Source organism: Mixophyes fleayi, chromosome 4 (genome assembly GCF_038048845.1).
Source record: "Mixophyes fleayi isolate aMixFle1 chromosome 4, aMixFle1.hap1, whole genome shotgun sequence".
NCBI lineage: Eukaryota > Metazoa > Chordata > Amphibia > Anura > Limnodynastidae > Mixophyes > Mixophyes fleayi.
In genome coordinates this window covers 140,537,475-140,557,708 of record NC_134405.1, presented here as the reverse complement: position 1 = coordinate 140,557,708, position 20,234 = coordinate 140,537,475, and the positions used below count along the sequence as shown (strand labels likewise).

The following is a 20,234-nucleotide window of genomic DNA, read 5'->3' as shown; positions in this document are numbered from 1 at the left end:
CATAATGTTACCTATTTTCCTTCTAAAAAACAATGCTTGTCAAATTATTTTTCTTGTTTTCCCTTCATGGCATTATCGTTAGAACTATATCCTCCTTCACCCTTCCTGCAACACACACACCTCTGTCCACATTGACCCTTCATTACTTCACTCACCTCTAGTTAACACTGAAACTGTTGTCCTATTTAAATTCAATAGTTATAACAGTCTCACCCTGTCGCCAGAATCAAAAAAAGGACATCTCTTACAATTCTCTTTCCTATCTTTCTTCCTCCCTGCTTCTATTAGCTGGTGATATATCACCTAATCCAGGTCCCCCTCACTTCTCCCACACACATCTGAATGCTACTGAAATCCAACAAACCTCAAACACATCACCTGTCTCCCATCTCTTCCAAAGTCCTTTAAATGTGCCCTTTGGAATGCACATTCTGTGTGTAACAAACTTACCTCCATACATGACCCCTTCCTCTCAAACCACCTCAACCTTATGGCAATAACAGAAACATATCTCACACAAATCAGACACTGCCTCATTTGCACCCCTTTCGCATGGTCTCCATTTCACCCACACCCCCAGACAGGGAGGCAGGGAAGGAGGAGGGTTGGACTTCTTCTCTCCCACAGTGCACATTCACAGTTCTACCAAATGTCCCATCACTCACGTTCACATCTTTTGAAGTATATACTGTTAGGATTTTTAACCCGTTCTCTATGAGTGTTGCTGTCATCACTTCCCCCCCCTCCCCCGGACCCCATCAACAATTTCTTCAACACTTTTCTGCATGGCTCCCTCGCTTCTTATCTTTGACATCCCCACCATCATCATGGGTGATTTCAACATTCCTATTGCTAATCCAGGTTCCAATGCTGCTTCCAAACTACTCTCTCTAACATCCTCACTTTACCCTCTTCCCAAAATCAGACTCTAGCACCTACAATCTATTTTGCATGCAGCAACTAGATTGATTTTCCTTGCAAATCATTTTACTTCTGCTGAGTCACTGTCAGTCTCTACATTGGTTGCATGTTTTTCAACGAATCCAATATACAATTCTTCTACTAACATACAAGGTCATCAACAAAATTGTACCAACATACATATCCTCACTTGTCTCAAAATATCTTACAACTCGACACCTCCGTTCTGCACAAGATCTGCGTTTATTTAAACTCATCATTTCCTCCCATTCTCGGTTACTTGACTTTTTTTGGGCTGCACCCATTTTATGGAATTTCCTCCCTCACACCACAAGATTTTCCTCTGATCTTCAAATGTTCTCTGAAAATCTACCTCTTTTGCCAAGCTTATACTATTCCTCTACCACCCTGTAAATCTCCCTAGTTTACCCTATTACCACCCTCTACACAGCTAACAAGACAATACACTGATCAACATATCATAGATGTTAACTGAGCATACAGCCCACTAAATACTTTGTCCAGCTAGAATGCAAAGGTTACAAATATTTAATATGAAGTAGCACTTACCCTTGTGTATCAAACCATTGTCCCATAGATTGTAAGCTTGCGAGCAGGGCCCTCTTACTTCGCTGTATGTATTACCCAGTATTGTTTTATTACTGTTGGCTTCCAATTGTAAAGCGCTACAGAATCTACTGACGCTATATAAATAAATGATGTTCAGTGCAAGGAGACTGAAGTTGCCTGGGCACTTAAAATTCCAGAAGCACTCAAAGGGAAGGTGCATGCTAATGACAACATCTTCACAATTGATGCAACTTTGCACACAACTCAGAGGTAATAAGGACAGAATTCATGAACTGTGCTGCTTGATAAGGCTTGTTTGCAAAAAAAATACCTGTGGCGACACAAAGAAATTTAAGCTTAACAAAAAGGGGAGAAACCCAAACCTGGCAAAAACAAACACCAGATTGTCTCAGTCTGTTACATCTGACATCAACATTGGCTTCTGGAAGCTTTTGAGGGACATTACCCAAAAGGAAATTTTACTCGTCATTAAAAGTAACAAATGACTCATGCAGATGGGACAGCATCTATACAACTGGGTCAGATTAAATGTTGGCAAACATGAGTAAATCTGTCAGAAACTTCAAAAAAATGAGGAAGCTACTGGTACATGCCAGAATAGCAACCCCTTTGGAGAAGATGGAAGATCATCATTCTAAACTTTTTGCATGTAGTAAATGCTGTGAAGCTGGTAGCTGATGAAGCCAGTAAATTCAAGACTCCCTCGCTGGTATTGAAGGTTGGTCACGGCTTGCAAAAGATGAAGCATTGTGGAATGCCGAGCAATCGAGGGCTGCACTGCCCCTGGGCTAAGAGTACTGTGAGCCCCCCAGTAATTTGTAAAGCCCCTCAGTCCCAATGCATCACCTCCGCTCCTCCTTCCCCCTCGATATATAGAAAAACACTTACCTGGCCCTCTTTCACTGCAGCCTGCAAGCTCCAGTCGGCACCTCTTCTTTCTTGACTATGACTATAAGTCATAGTCTCACAAGACCTCCTCACAAAGCAGCACGATGCCCACCGTGCCCGCAGTGGCAGCTGGGCTGCCGACAGCATCAGATTCGCTGTTAGCTGCGCCTGCCTTATAAGAATGAATGGGAAGTAAAGGCAGTTACAGATGGGGTGGGGCCACCCCCAACCTGATCACCAGCATTATTACGTAAATCTTTGTTAGGGCCCCCCAATTGCACAAGGCACCTGGGCTAGCCCAGAAAGCCCATTATGTTAGTCCAGCTCCGATTGTAAGATACAAACTGATTAAAGGTAACCATGCAAGGGTAATATATGGAAGAACGCAGATTAAAAACACTGGATGAGTTATTCCATGCCCCAACAATAAGAACCAGTTTACAATCCTGTATTGGTTATGCCAATACAAATTTCTGAATTCTATAAAATCATTTTCTACACACTTTCAAATGTCCAAGGAGTGAAGCCACCAAAATCTAAAATGGTGCGATAAATCACGGCCTTGTATTCCTTACTAGCATCCAAAAGAAAATTCTACCCACAAGTGCACAGAGTCATGCAGGTCATTAAGCACAAATAAATGTAACCTCGCATTCATGCCAAAGAGGTGCAAGTTCAAATGCCCAGCGGAAGAGAAACAATGAGCATTTTTTTTATATTTATCTCAGAATGTACACTATTTAGTTCCAGAGTTGTGACTCCTGAGTTATCAAAAAAGAACAAAAGATGAAAACTAATGTCAGGGTCACAAATCTTCACGTGAATTAGCTATAGTCGATGCCTTGACGTCAGAGGGAACACTGGTCTCTTGACTTCGGCTACAATGTACAGACTCCAAATAAAGAAAACCTGGTTTTTGGGCTGTTGTATCTGGTAACTTGCAGACTTAATCTGGCTTCATCAGTGCAATTAGCATTCCCATAAACTATGCATACAGTTTAAAAAGAAGCTGAAATATTTCAGTCCAGTTTCATAAAGGAGTCGATAGAAAATGCCCCCCCCCCCCCCCTGCACTCCTCCACCAACAAGAAATACAAAAAAAACAAAAAAAAAAAAACTTATAACCAGCTTCTAAAACAGTAATAAAACCAGAAGTCTTGATTCCATACATTTGCAAATGTGTGAGCAATCCTTTATTATTTTAGTGAATAGAATGGTCTGAAGTGCCAACATCTGGATACCATCTGGCAATACCTTTTTATGTGACCCGGAGAGCGCTGGCAAATTATAGCCCGTTGGGCAAGATTTGACTAAGCAGCCTATTTTAAAGGGGGAAAAAAAAAACAGGTGGCACAGTGACCAAGTCCACGGTAGTCCACTATTGCACTGGCCCAGCCTGCCCCTGGTGGTATTCCAGCCCTATAAACAGGTAATGAAACCTACGGAACTCTCAAATTTACATTAGAGAAGACAGTCAATGGCCACATATTTGCAAATGTATGGAACAAAAACGTATTGTTTTAAAGACCGTTTCATTCTGCTAGCTTCACAATGAAATAACTTCTAACTTCATGGTGAGATATAGTTTTCACAGTGGGCAGAAGTACTTTTGCAGAGGAGCTTGGAAAGTACTAGAAACACAGTTTATTGGTCTGCTTTTCGTTCACTATTCACCAGATTGCTATTTGCTAATTAATTTTTTAGAGAATTTATTATTTAAAGTTGACTCTAGGCTCTATACTAGAGCTGGGACTAGTCATGATAACCACACTCCATACAAGCTGAAACATACTGCTACAATGAACCTCTTCAGGACAAGGTCAGCTTGCAGCAGGCTAAGGGATTTATATGGATTTTATTGCTTGGGGCAGGATAAAATGTTTGAGAGAGCTCTGTTATTAAGTACAGTTTGTGAAAAGCATCTGTTTACACCAACCATCTGAAAATCATGAGCCTGATCCCAGGAAGAGAAAGGAAATCCAGAGGACATAAATGGATATTTTCTGCTGCTATATGACTCACGTGTTGGGCTATGAAACAGCATTGCTGCCTGCATAAAAATAAGAATCTTATCTTTATCTCTCGAAATTATACAAGGGAGAGAGATTAAGCATTTGATATGATAAAGCTCCTTTTTTATTTGATACACCAAACAGGTGATTGCAAATGTTATTGTCATGCAAAGAAAATCCAGGTCAACCTTCAGGTTATGTCCTTCATTGACTGACGCAAGAGGATTTCTATTGCTCCGGTCAGAAAGACGTGGAGGACACAGGACAGAGGGGCTGCATCATAACTCAGTTTTCAAATACATTCTTTATTCTCCCTAAAACTTACAGTATATATATGTAGGGGTCATTCAGCAGGGAAATACATTTATTTGCTTTATATTGATTAGGAGTAGGCACTGCCAATGCTTGTTTTGACAAGATAAAATATCAGTCATAGACTCCAAGTGAACAGCGCCCCTTAGTGGACATGTTCTAATATAAAAAAATATGTTCCATAAAAATGATAATCATGTATTCTGACATATTAACAATATTCTTTCCACTAGAAGAAACATGGATCACAGACAAAAATGTTAAAGTTTTATTTTGTTGCTTTTTAATAGTAAACTATAGTGTTCTACCTTTACATCTAGTCCAGGGAGTGGATGAGACAAGAAATGAAGCAAGGAAGAACAGACACATTCCTGGGTGTATTGTTGTGTACACCGTGACCACTGCAGAAGAAGAAATTCACACTCAATCTGGGGTTGTAAGTGCCCCCCCCCCCACTTGATGGTTGAAATATGGTGGTGGCATAATCGGTCTAGCTCATGACCAGTTGGCCCTAGAGGAGACATGTACAGCTCAAATGGAAGATCTATATCCACTAACTCAGGAAGACAACTAGCCTGCAAAACAGACCACAGAGACCTGTCCCACGACTGCAGAAGTGCATTTTGAATAGAGATGAGCGGGCTCGGATTCCGCTAATCCGAGCCCACCCGAACAGTGCGGATCCGAGCACTGTTCGGATATTTCCGGCGGGCAAAAAATTGAAAACGAGGCTCTGTCGTCCAAGTCTCGCGTCGAATCTCGCGAGGGAGGACCCAGAACAATTCCATCTTGTACCTCTTTTTTTGGCATTATGTGCTCAAGCTACCTCGGTGCAACCTTTTGGCCTAAAAACAATATTGTGAGGTGTTAAGAATAGACTGGAAATTAGTGGAAATGATTGTTATTGAATGTTATTGAGGTCAATAATAGCGTAGGAGTGAAAAAAAAAACAAAACCACAAAACTGGTTTTTAGCACTTTTTATGCTTTTTTTTAAAATAAATCAGAACCAAAACCTTTCGTCGGATGTTTTGGCAAAACAAATCAGAACCCAAAACCTCAAGCTAATCAGAACCCAAAACACTAAAAGTGGCCGGTGCACACCCTTAATTTTGAATAAAACACAAGAAATTACATGTACTTCACAGATTTCAGGGTAGAGATGATAACCCCAACACCCTCATGCAGCAGTGGGTGGAAGTGCATGTGTTGCTCAGAAGTGGAGATATAGTTAGGTAAAATATGGTAAAGTAGCTCTCTCTGAAGCACCATACTGCAACAGAGACTAAGGAACATCATGGAATTCAAAAGGGTCAAACATTTGGACTCGTTTATAAGCCAGGCAAGCAACTCCAGAAGCTGGAAAGAATTATGGAAATCATGAACCATATGATGAAGACCAGCTGTAAAGGCAATGACCTCAACAACCCTTTTTCTAAGCCAATAGGTAAAAATCTCCGTCTGAAGCAACTCCATTCTGAAACGCTCCATAGAAGAAATTTTGAGACCAAACATGGAAATAGAAGAAACCATCCACAATGGGCACCAGGAAGAGATTGGAGTAAAAAACCAACACCTCATATAATCAGCTCTTGTACGGTCAAATAAAAAGCATTGTTGCATCTGGGAATCCATGCAAGCAAGAAACTGTTCAGGGAGCTCTGAAAACAACATTAATCCAGAGTAGCCAAAGGATGCACATGGGGAGCATGCTGGAGTTTCTGAAGAGGGGGCGGTGAGCCCCTCCCATTCCTGTGCCCCTAGGTTATAGTGTTCTGCAAGTCTATGTAAGTGACTTTTTATGCTTCAGTGCAGAGGATTGGTCCCTGGGCAGCAAATAGTTTGAGTTGGAAGGTAACTTGTCTGGGTTTATTCTAAGGTACAACTCTTCAGCTTTCTTCATCTACTCCACTTCTGGACCAAAGAGTGTTCCCCTGAAGAGGCTGAATAACATTAGATGCCCCTTTACGGTGCCATTTTGCAACACCTCCAGGAGATAAAGATAAGTAAAAGCTGCTTTGGCCACTGAAAGGTCTGCAATGGGCATACGGCCGCTTGACAAGAAGGTGAGGTCATAGAAATGTGGGTGGTAGCTCCCATGGTGGGAGCAGGAAGCTTGAAGGATGTTAAAGACATCACCTGCAACAATACAGGGGACGAATTATAATTAAGTGTCCACCTCCTATACAGGGCAATGGAAAAAGGACACAGGGGGTGTAAATAAGGAGGAGAATGAGTCCACTCTTAAATACCCCGTCTCCTATTGGTGAAACATTAGCCTGTATGTCCCCTTTTTTATTATTATTATCCTTTATTTGTTGGGCACCACAAGGTTTCCGCAGCGCCGTACACAGTACAAACAGTAGTACAAAACAGGGTGACAAAGTACAGAACAATAAACACAAAGTACCAATGCTTCAGGAACTCCAGGAAGACATATGGAGTAAAGACAGAGCAGAAGAACCAGTATGGAGACAGGAGGGGAGGGGGGCCCTGCTCATAAGAGCTTACATCCTAAGGGAGGGTGAAACAAAAACAGGCACGAAAGGGAGCCAGTGAAGCAGGGGGAGAGAAGAGAGGGGCCAGGGGAGAGAGGGAGAACAAAAAGAGTGGATGAGGGTTAGGTGGCTGGTTGGTAGGCTTTAAGGAACAGGTGGGTTTTAAGTGCCCGTTTGAAGGAGCACAGGTTGGGAGAGAGACGGATGACCTTTTTGCTAAAGGAGTAAGTATTTTGTGAAAAACTAAACCGGGAGGCAGAAAGATGCTTTACTAATTAGAAGAAATCATTAATTTAGTAAAAGATACCAGAGGAAATTTAAATACCATTAGATTAAGGCTGCCTGATTATGGGAAACTTCCCAATAGTTTCAGTAAAAGCTCTGTAGTATCTACTCAAGGTGTTACTGAAGCTGTCAGGTCAGGGACATAAATTTAAAAACCATTCCCCAATTATGTACTACTATAATGCAAGAAAACTAAATCTATATTTACCACTGCCCACTACCTCCTTATGAAAGACAACCTTCTAAATGTAGTCTAATGTATGTTTAGATTACCATTTAGTTCCTGTCATGTTAAGCAATTTCTATGCTATCCATGCCAACTGCAATGGTTATCATGGAAACCATGAATGCAGTTTTAGGAAATAGGTCTGGGGCGGGTTTGGGAGGCATTAAAATGGATTACCATGGAAACAATAACTCACCAGAAACTTCTATGGTTACTTTCTAAGAGCATATATGTGAGGTGGCTCTGCAGCCTGGAATAAAACAGCTTTTTCTAGCTAACACTTGATCACCATCACAACCATTTTTTACCCATCTTAAAAAGGGACAGTGTATTTGTGGATTAAGTTTTTCAGATTTCTCCATATTCAATGAATTTATCACCTTGCGTCATGAAGGCAAGCAGCAGCCTTTATAAAAGGAAGCGTATCAATGTGTATCATATAGATTTGTTTATAGTACAATATTGGGTTTGAGCACCAATATGTTTAAATTTTTAGTTTAATAGAAAATCACATACACGCACGCATTTGTAGGTCACTGAAGTGATATTGTACATAAAGTAAGGTTGAACTACTGGCATCCCGTAGAGATGTATGAAATGGAATAGGATTGGAATTATACAGTGTTGTGATCTTATCAGACTGCATGAAGGATGGAGTTGTTTGATGTTATTATACATATACAATGCATCTCTGATAATATGCGTGTATTGGAGTACATCTGGCAATATGTTTGCAGATTGTGTGTTTGTACTAACAGTGGTGTTTTGTAGCACTGTGGCGCGAGACTACATTACCTAAGGAAGCTGTGTTTTGCATATAGAAACTTAATCAAAACGGTGGTCAACATGTCTCAAATCCTTACATATTATAAAACCGTGTAGTAAGCATAGCTGGTAATACAATACATTATGTTCTTTGTTACTCTGAATTAATAACCATCTCTGTATCTTGAACTTTGTGAAATCTGGGAGAGGGGATGAATCATGCGCATGTATACAGGGCGCCTCAATTTCTGTTGCAAACTCAGCATGCAGACCACAATTTTGATTAAGTTATTGATTAATATCAATGAGATTATTTTAAACTGAGCCTTTCTTGATCCTATGAATAGACTTACGATAGAAGTATCATTGTTTCTGTGAATTTAGAGAAAAGGAATTTTATTTCTTGGGCTAAATTAAAAAAAAAACAAAAAACACTTTTGCGAGTTTTATAAATATTAAGTTATAAAGAAATTGTTACATGGTCACTAGCATATTTGCCTCCCGGTTAGACCATCAGTGTTATCAGAGAGAGCACACCCTGTAACACAGAAGCCTTACATCCCTAGTCTCGGTATGTGGCTTTCTGCTTGGCTCCACTCCTCTTCACAATATGACAGTACACCTTGTCCTCACCAAGAATCACATGAGTGACCAGGTCGCTCCTCTCTTAAAATACTGGGTTTTTGTGAGCTTTCCCATCAGAAGATTAGCTGCAGCTTACTCCAACTCAGACCTCTTCAAAATTAGGCAGACAAACGGCTCTCATTAAAATACTCTTGAAAAACTAGACCGTAAGCTTGACTGGGCAGAGAAATCTTGGTCCAATAGGGTGTACCACTGTATGCTCTGTATGTATGAAATGGCAAATAGAAATATACATTGGAAATACAGAGGAGAGACCTGCTAAATAGGACCAATGGAAAGAGACAATCTGACCAAGACAATGTTTTTACATTTGGTAAACCGGACACGTGTTTTATTACAGCTTATCAGCAAGTTACAGAAAACTGAAACATATAGACAGAATTTCTATCCATAGAACCATGATCACTGCCTAGAACATCAAACTTAATACACAGTAAAACAGCTTGTTTACCTGACAATGGTCTGGGAACATTCAAGGAAATGAGCAAAGATCACATTTATATTACAAGCATGCACAATGTAGACAGCATCCTTGGAGAGAGGCTTTCTGGTTGTGATTGCACTACTCAATATGACCAAGGCCACATCAAGCTCAAGACTGAAAAATATAAAATATACATACACTACCTCCACTCCCCCAATAAATTAAAGGCAATTTATAGTTCACAACAGAGAATCAGCAGGTACAGGAAGAAGACAGCTGAAGTACAGCAAGTAAAATAATGATGAACCTACCGGGCCTCTGCTGCTAACAGCTCATCATAGTGTGAAGATCTCTGGTCGTCATCCTGACGGTAGCGGATCACAGTGGCCAGACCTTTGCTCACTAGGGCTTCTGCAATGTTTCTGTGTGGGGGGGAAACAAAATTCATCGATTAGCAATGGACTGGGTAAGCAATTCTAGTACTTTCAAGTTATATTATGACTGGAAACAGATCTAAGATTGTCTTTAGCATTTCATTTAGGACACTGTACAATAGAAAAACAAAAAAGTCAAGGCATTATGGATAAAATTAGTTCTATTGAAACAATAGAAAGATTACTTTTGCTAAATACTTATTTGAGGCAGACAATTATACAGGGCAGTAGGTGTTTTTACACTAGTGTGCTTTACTTGTCGCTTTTCCTGAACTTCAAACATATGTCCTATCCTTTAGGTCAGTATATAAGAAAGCTCAAAGGAATCTTCCTTAGTTTGCACGTCATTCCCTAGAAACAGATGTAGCAGTGTGTTCAGGCCCTAAAGTGTTAAATCCAGAACAAGGGCACACGGGTGTAAAGGATACAAATAATGTTAACAGTAAAGGGGTTTAAATAGAACTGGTAAAAGAGTAAGCAGGTCTTCATCCACTGATCACATTCTGTGCTTCATCGAATAAAGGTAAATATACTGTGCATAAAGCATATGATAAATGCAAATTAATACAATGAGGGGAGATTTTTTTATATAATCACAACATGTAATTGATTAGATGAAGACACACTATATGAAGTTGTATGTCAGTATGGAGTATTGTTTAACCATTCCAGTCCTACCAATATAGAGACACTAAATGACACCACCTAAAAAACACGAAAAAAATAAAAAATATTTCATTGGAGAGTGAGCAGAATGCCCACAATCTCCTATTAGTTAACGGATATCCATTTAAAATGAATGTGCCAGGTCAGCCCTCATGAACTCCCGGTGATGAAACTCATAAGTTAGGACCATTCACATTTCAACTTAAGAGGTGAAACTAGGTGGTATTGTATACTCCACTCTGCTGTCATTTAAGCTAAAGAACTCGTCCTGGTGTGAACAATAAAAAGCTCCAGTAGAGTCACGAGTGCTGTTCTGTTATTCTAATGGTGCGCATTTAATGTTTATATTAAGCTGCTCAATAAACTATTGTTTTTAACGCACTATGGAGCACCCCATTCTGCTGTCTTTATTCCACACTCAAAATACACGTGGCTAAAAATATTCACACCCATGCAGTTCTTTCCTAATAATGCATCATTACGCTACAAAATGGTTGAAGTTAAAAAATAAAAATTGGTATCCATGTATGATATGTAGTGGAATAAAACACAAAAAGCTGAGAGACAATTACTGACACCATTTAGAAGTAGATAGAGTTAGATTTCAAATATTTGATTTTCCTTCACTTTGGACTGAACTTGCCTGTGGTTAGTAGCAGGTACCTGCAATATAAAAACCACTCATTAAATTAGCTTGAATAGAGAAAAGGCCTAAATCTCCTGTTTTGTGTTGCTGTGAGTACTGCAATAAGCATAGAAGTACTCAGAGGTCAGGCAGAAGATTGTAGCCAAACAAACATGGGCAATCTCAAGGCTACAGATCAATCTCCAGAGACCTGTATGTCCCTGTTGCCACCGTATGTAATGTTATTAGGAGGTTTAAGGTCCATGGCCGTGAAAGAAAACTTGATCTTAAATTGCAGCGTAGAATTGTTTGAATGGTGAAGAACACACCTCAAATCTACCGCCAAACAGATTCAAGCTGACCTTCAGATGAAAGGTGAGACATACGCACCATACATCAACTTAATGAAGGCAGATTAAGGTAGGGTACCCTGGGGGTCTCACTGCTGAGAGACATAAGAAAACCCAACTGAAGTCTGCCAACACACACCTGAACAGGTGAAACTCCATCTGGAAGAATGTCTTTAGACAGATGAGACCAAGTTAGAGCTTTCTGGTAAAACACATAATCCCTATTTTTACAGAAAGTAGAATGGAAACTTTAAAAAAAACCAAAAAAAAACCTTCCGTACAGTCCCAGAGGTTCAGTGATGCACTGAGTGCCTTAAACATGTGCATGGTATTATGAACGCTGGAGATTACTAGGCCATTTTGGAGCGCATTGTTGAACCCAGTATGACAAAGTTGGGACTCTGTAGGTCATGGATCATAATTTAGATGGACAATGACTCCAAACACTTGAACCAGTCCAGGGGTTTGTTCAAGACAAGAGGCTGGGCTGTTCTTAAGTGGTCCCCAATCAGTCCAGATCTAAAAACCATCGAATAGCTATGGAGATCTGAAAGCAGCATAATATTTACAGCAAAAGAATGACCAAATACTGTTAATTTCACCTTATGTTTAGAGGAAATCCAGTTGAGAAAAAGTCCAAGTGTCAATATTTTTGGCCATGTGCACGGCTGCATAGATTTAACAAACTTATTTCAAGAATTGTTTTCTTGAATCAAGTTTAATCTGTTTTAAGCATGGAGAAATGTAAGGTATCCACACTGCCTAACGACCAGATCTGTGGCAAATTTGAGAACAGATTGCACATATATCAATCTGACCAACTGGCACTGCAGCAGTATCATTCATATGCAAATGAACCATGCATTGCATTACCTACACTCTTCAAGCATGTTACATAGCATACCACATACACAACCCACAAGACAGCATGGGCCATATACGAATAGAAAATGCAATGCTTCCCACACAATGTAAATGTGGCAAAAACCATATTATACTACATAATTACAACAATCTAACTAAAATCCCACAAATGTAAACATGATGCATTGAATATAAATTGTATACATGCATCTTAAAACAGGTTTTAAATAACTGCCTAATTAGCAAAAGCCTATTACCACTTATGCAATGACTGGAATAGCTGTGTACTAAATAGAGCAAATGTGAATACAGATAAAATATGCTATGATACAACGCCAGCACCTATTAACCATGGATTATGATTGAACTTCCTGCACACAGCCACAGGAAAGGATTTAAGGAAAGGAGACCCAGGAGGACTGCATCGAACAGCACCCAGTCCTCCGGCTAGAGGGAGAGACACCATCATAAAATATACTACTAGGTGGTAATAATTTGAATTGACAATGATCAGGTGTATAAAACTCCAGTTCCTATTTCATGGGCGCTCCACTTTTTTTAAGTTACCACCCGGCCCTTGGAGGCCAACACAGTCAAATTCTCCATTATTTCGACTATGAGGATAGGCTCTATATGTGAGTACTACAGCCAGCAGTGTGTGTTGGACCACAGACCACCAGTCTGACCATTCCTGGCAGGTGTGCACAATAACCTCCAACATTTTTCAATATTATTGCAAAGTATTACAACTGCCCCCACCCAGCTACTTCCTAATGCCACCCGGAAGCTAATAGACTGCACAAGTTCCTAGACAATATTTCAGTGGTACTTTTTTCCCCAACTGTGAACTGAGCTATATGAGTAACACTCATTTTCTTCTCTTTTGGGTGTAATTACTGTAATTTATTAGAAGTATTGTTTACAGGACCTGCCCCTTTGGTGCTAGCATTCTACACTCCCTAGCGCACACACACTGCAGCACCGTCCTACAGGAAGTGCATGCAAACACGGTGGTAACATACAAACTCCACAGATGTGTGTGTGTGAGGGAATTTAGACTGTAAGCTCCAATTGGGCAGGGACTGATATGAATGACAAATATTCTCTGTACAGCGCTGTGGAATCAGTGGCGCTATATAAATAAATGGTGATGATGATGATGATGATGAAATCCTTGGTTACAATAGAACCAGAGAGGCCAGCAATGTGAGGCAGCACTGCTAACTACCGTGCCACCCAATTATAAAGAAAAGATGAGAAAATTACTTGGTGATAATATCCTGCAAAAAAAATAAATTTCAAAGAGATTTACAGATTAAGGGCAAGGTGTGGCTACCTTTATAAAGTGTACCCAATACAATGAAGGCAGGCATTTTATAAGCCGAATATTCACAAGAAACCTACCAATTAAATTGGAACTGTGTGTTGACTCTGTAATGTCACTACTAGCTCCTAGTGTAGTAACAGGTGTACTTTAACACTAGAACTAATAGTATCCAGATGTATTTGTTTCATTACAAAGGTGTAAATAAAAAAGGTCACGCATATTATGAATTGACCAGAATAAAGATTAGAGAAATACAATATGTGATCACTGCTACAAGAAGATGTAAATGCAGCACTTACAGAGGCTGGCAAAGGGTTAGGATACATTTTTAGAGTCTCTGAAACCATCTTTTCAATTTTAACAGTGTGTAAATGCAGCATGGGATTTAGTCTATGCCAGCCCAGCACAAGGTTCACTGAGCAAAAGTAATTATCCGCAACATACTTTTGACATTTCAGAATTCTATTTGTTTCACATTCCCATACCTTTCAGCTGGCAGGGCCCAGCTCCCACAAAATGGAAAGACACAGAGGGGAACGTACGTGGAAATGTGTGCATTGATTCAAACAAGGCAAACTACTTCCCAAAGGGACACTGTCCACTCTCTTTAAAGAAGAATGGGTTTAAATAAAATAAAAAACTGGCTAACTAAATTAAAAGACACAGAGTTCAGAAACCACTTGGAGATTTATCACAAGGAGAGACTGCAGCCATAAATCATAAGGAGATTCTGTTTTGACACCCACCTCTGAACAGAATCTCCAAAATGAGAACTGTGGACAGGCTGTGTCTCATGGGAAACACAGGCACATCTCACAGTTCCAGTGGTTGTGCTCAATACTTAGTAGCATAGGGGACAACAATGTGTTAAATGAAGACCTTAACAGCAGTACAAATAAGGCTTTTATATTCATATACATTATGCTGAGACATCAGTAAAAGGAGCTGCATTCTGAACACACCACTGACTGCATTGGACAAAACACAAATTAGGAAAATGATCCTGCTTAAGAAATGACAAGTAATGTGAAATGCCAACAACTTGTGGATTCCCACTAACCAAATTGCAACATTTCTGTTCAAGAACACGGAAATGCCGCCGCCACAGCAGTTCAGTGCATAATTATTTTGGCATAACAGGTATGCACATGGGGGCTACTATTATCAGGAAGGCAACGCTATCAAGAAAGACCCTTGGCACTATTTATTTTATGTGAAACTTCACACAAATAAAAAATGTCCACATTTTCAAGACCACATTTTTTTTACCATTATAATAATGGAAGACGACCATTTGGACCACACCCATGCACTTCCAATCACAGGTTATTGGGACTGCTCTGGGAAGACTTTTCCTCTTCTGCCACACTGGTATTATGTTAATATTCTCTTAAGTGGTATAGGCATTATGCATTTATTTTCCAAATTAGCTTGTCTGCTAGTTTTGCCTAGATGCTGCCAAAAATAGGTAAACTATCAACCTGTATGAACTAGTTTCCAACCTTTGTGGCGTTGTTACATACCTGTGACAAATGTCAATTTATTTTTGTGACAAACCAAAATTAAACACAGAATAAACAGCCAAATCTTCTAATGCATTAAAGAAACCGCATATAAATTACTGTAAATCGGTGGTGCCGCGTCCCTACCAAATTACATAAGATCTATCCAAGCTTCTCCACTCCTCTTTGCTGGAGGTGCTGCCTAGAAGCTGGTTCCTTTCTACACATATGGTGGACCTGCCCAGTCCTTCAAAGATTCCAATCATATGTCCACTCCCTTGCAAACTCCCTCACCGATTCTGGCATCCCTTCCACTCCCAAACGTGCCAAAGCATTGCCATACACTCAGACAGGTTTTCAATGCTGCTACTTATCTTATAGCTGAATCTTGGAAGACTTCATTTGCTCCTAACCTCTCCCCTCAGGGAAAATATCTGGTCCACATATGAAACTGAATTGATCATCATTTTGCAGAACTCATCAGTGTAATTTCATAAAAGCTGTGGTCTGTGGATTCCACTGAATGTTTCCTCTTTGTTTTGATACCTTCCTGTACAAATCTGGTGACCACCTCTTGACCTGTAACTAGACAACTCGTAAGAATTCCCCCCCAACAGTTGTATGTTTAAGTAGAACACTATTTGGTTGGCTGTATTATAGAACTTGTAATCTTCTATTGCTACTCTCTTTAAAACACCCTCTGCAAAGGGTATACAACTAATAGACTTTATTCATATAACTTCTCAGAGGTTTCTAATAAAAGTTTACTGAAAACACAATCAAATATCTAGGAAACAAATTAAAGTTTGTTACCTCTTTCACCAATTAAAAACTAGCATTATAAGAGATGGTATATGAACTATTAGAGCTTTCCCATTACGCGTACAAATTTTGGCACAAGCAGCCTTGCACAAAGACAAATATATCCTGACCCAGTGGCTAGAAATTACTAGTCTAAATAAAGTATCATATGCAGTTTTTAATTTCTCCTCAAGCCCAATGACTGTTTTTAATACAATAAAGTAAAAACATTAATAGTTCATTATATGAACACATGGGCTCCACCTACCAATCACTTAATCATCAAAAGCAATCGGTGAGCAGGTGCTGCAGACCGGATCCCTCCACCCCACAGCCAAACATTGGCTTCCCACGCCAATTAGAAGGATCCCACATGATACTCATGCTGATAGAATCACACCCCTTCCCCAAGGTCCAATCACTGCCCACCAGCTGTTTAACATAGTAAGCGAGGTGGGCAGACTGCAGGCTGCAGAGGGGAAGGACTGGGGGAACATTGGTGAGCTACAGTGAAGAGATCTGCGTCTATAAATGACATGTGGACAGCCTATCAAAACATATTTAAACCTTTTTAATGGAAATTGAAAAAAGGAACTTAATTTTCTTCAGCGAAATTTGCAAACCAAATGGCCCCAAGGACCTATAAAAACGAAAACACAGTAGCCTGTCATCAGACCACCAGCGACAATTCAGACCCTTAATGAGTCAGTCAGCAAAATGAGTGGATAGCTGCGCAGCGGCCATATGTTCTACACTGCAGACCACATACAGGTCTCCAATTTTCTGTGCAGAATTCATGAAGGGGTTTTAAAAGGGAAAAGATTTTATTCAATTTTGTTGACAAACGCATTTTACAGTTTACTTTTCAGTCAGATCATCAGCAGGTAACAGTTGTACCCGTTGAGGGAGTCTGAGTACTAGTTTCTGAACTGCAAAACCAGACACCTTTGTCTATATAGAGATTACTTTGTGAAGTATTATGCAAATAAGGTGATCATTAACATCACCTAGATGCCTGTTTATTCAACACTTTGCAAGCAATAGAGACTAATTTATTTCTCACTTCAAATATCAGCATTTAAGCATCATTGCATACATTACAGTCCAGAGAGGGAGAGGCAGTCGGTTCAAGCTTTAGAAGCCTAATCTGTAGTAAAAGGAACATTACTGCCACTGCATGCAAGAAGCTGCCTGGGTCCTCATTCACAGAAACCTATGAGCAATATCCAAGAAGCCACAAACTGTACAAAACACTTCTCTATAAAAAACATGAGAAATTGCTGTACAATGGCCTCATTGGCATAAAGGGAGGAACAAATAGCCATAAAACTATTCAAGTTTATACAACACCCACCGTGGCCATAACCATGTTTAGCTAAAGGATGAATTTTAAGAGTGCAGACATCAAGATGCTGCCCTATCAGAGAACAGAATTAAATTATACGGTTTACATCTCATATACGACGCCGTTGACCTTTTGTGGCACCTTACAAAAAAATAATAATTGCAGAATATAAATTTAAATTGCTTTGTATGTGCACTTATCAGTACAATTGTCAGCCCCACATCACCCCACTAATCAAATGCATCAATCTTCTGTTTTGCACAGCACACATGGTAAGTGTTATATAATCCTGAAACCCTGAAGATTGAGGAAATTTGTTCATTTCCATGAATTCAACACAAATGCTATTGCTGATCAAAGCCCAAGTGATAAGATACCTGAACGACAAACATTTTATCGAGCAAAAAATGATCAAAATTACTACACAAATGTCAGTGTCCCTAGTAACATCAATAGACAGATTCCAATCTAGTCAAATCAAAGGGAAATAGAAATGTCCTCCACATCCAGCAAGGTGCTAGAGGTCATCTGATCCTCTCCCAACAGCCTATTCAGAAAATGTTAACACAAAATTACTACCAATTATATCCCAGGACTTTGCAGGCGTCAAGGCAGTGGTGTTTGTTATGTCGGCTTGAGTACAACCTTTAAGCAATTAATCACAGTGAAAAATGCATTACAGCTCCTAGGTTTATAATTAAACAATGAAATGAGGCACTCAATAGACAACATTTTAAGGGCAATTACAAATAGTTGAAGGGGAGGTGGAAAGTGTGCAATATACAAATAAACAGCTAACCCTCCACCCTTGATCTATGTGGGTTGCGGAGATATAGAAATCAGATAGTAGTAAACATACGCATCTTTAGGAAAATAGGTAACCATAGCAATTGCTGCATTCAAAACCCAGATCAGACGTGGGCTAACCAATTCTTGCAAGGTCTCCTGTTCACATTCCTGCAGGTTTTTAAAAGCTATGTCAGATTGAAAGATTGTTTAAGGACAGAGGAAATTATACACACACGCACTATATACACACACATACACACACTTCAGCCTTACGATAGGAGACAATAGGATATAGTGGAATTTCTTTGCAGTCTCCCCCCTTAATCTGTAGCATTCATTTAGACACTAACACATCTGACAAAATAGTCAGTGTTACAGGTTTTCCCCTCCAAACTAGTCCCCACAGGCTTTATCAGCAATGCATGTTTCGGGAAAATCCTCTCAGAAGCACAGGCAGATTAATCAGTGAATCAACCATTGTATACGTTCATCTCACCTGGGACACAAAACATGAGTACATGGCCAATTGTTCACATACAAACAGGTGGTGTGGGGTGATTGCCTACACATGTTGAACTATCTGTCTATCCCCCTGTGACATATTTATGTAGTCCCATGGAAAGCGGTGTTATATTTTTACCTGTCTGCGTGTGATTTTGTAATACAGCACGAATGGACTGCAGGTAAAAGTCTCCTGTGAAGCCTTCCCTTATATCAAAATGATTTGGATGCAGTGACCATGACAGGTCAGAGATGTTCTTGTTTAACTATTTCATAGCAGCAATAATGTCTTTAGACAAAAGTGCACTGACATGAGATGTGCCAGAGCGTGACTGGCAGTGAATCAGCAGTATAGTTTAGAATTTGGCATAGAAGATTAGACAAACAGACTCCCCAGCTGTTGCACACGCCTACCATACCCATCTGCATACATACATATGCATTCTCACAGCTCTACTAGGTGAAAATGTACTGTTTTGGCGGGGATATCACAGATACGGATATTAGGATTTGTCGCGAACAGAGAACTTAGTTATTTTATAAGGGTTAACCATCACATAATTGTCAGGAATAAGGCCTAAATCATAACTGCAGGGTAAATATGGTATATCAAATGAATCCATTGATAAATTTAGCTACTAAATTGTAAAATGCGAAGTCAGAAGGACTGTTGTATGTTTATTTGATGGCTCTACACATATCAGTGTCAGAAGATAATAGGGTCACCTGTAGCCAGCACCGGTGCTAGGGTCCTTGGCGCCCTAGGCACAGTGTGAAAATCGGCGCCCCCCCCTGTCAAAATTGGCGTTGCGCTTCCCTCCCCTCATCTCCCCATGTCTTTCTTTAACTTACCTGCATGAAGCTGCTCCTCTCTGCTCTGTCTTCTCCCCTCCACTCACAGACACGGTCGGGCCGTGATGATGAAATCATCACGGCCTGTCACTGTCAGTGAGCGGAGGGGAGGAGACAGAGCAGAGAGGAGCAGCTTCATGCAGGTATGATTCATAGCCCCTTTCCTCCTCTCCTCCCCGTGGATTTCCGTTTTAAATGACCATAGTAATTTTTTTTTAATTTCGAGGCGCCCTGCAGAGCCCGGCGCCCTAGGCAATTGCCTAACCTTGCCTAATGGGAGCGCCGGGCCTGCCTGTAGCAGTTTCAAAAGGGCCACTGCTGTAAGCTGTATCTTGACACAAGTTAGTTTTTTGGACACCTGAATAGACTTTGTGGAGCCGTTCAGAGCTCGGCGTCCTTGCAGACAAAGGAAGCATTTGAAGGCTGCCTATACAGGTATATAGAAATATGGTGAAAGAAAAGGTCTTCATATTTCATATTTTGGGAAATTTGTGTGCTACTCCATAGCGAGGAGCAGAAATCACAACAGGGTTGTGATTGACAGGTACTAACTGTATCAGGGAACAGCTATAATCACATGTCTTTGGGAAAGGTATGTCACATTGTCATAAT

General features: G+C 40.1%; 1 protein-coding gene across 2 annotated transcripts in view; it reads right to left on the bottom strand.

Moving 5' to 3' along the window:
* SND1 (staphylococcal nuclease and tudor domain containing 1) overlaps window positions 1-20,234 on the bottom strand; it is a 479,575-nt gene that overhangs the window by 274,875 nt on the left and 184,466 nt on the right. For both annotated transcript variants that reach the window (XM_075208519.1, XM_075208518.1), the window contains exon 13: window positions 9,878-9,988. In XM_075208519.1, the coding sequence (XP_075064620.1) occupies window positions 9,878-9,988 (111 nt within the window). The remainder of the gene's footprint in view (window positions 1-9,877; window positions 9,989-20,234) is intronic.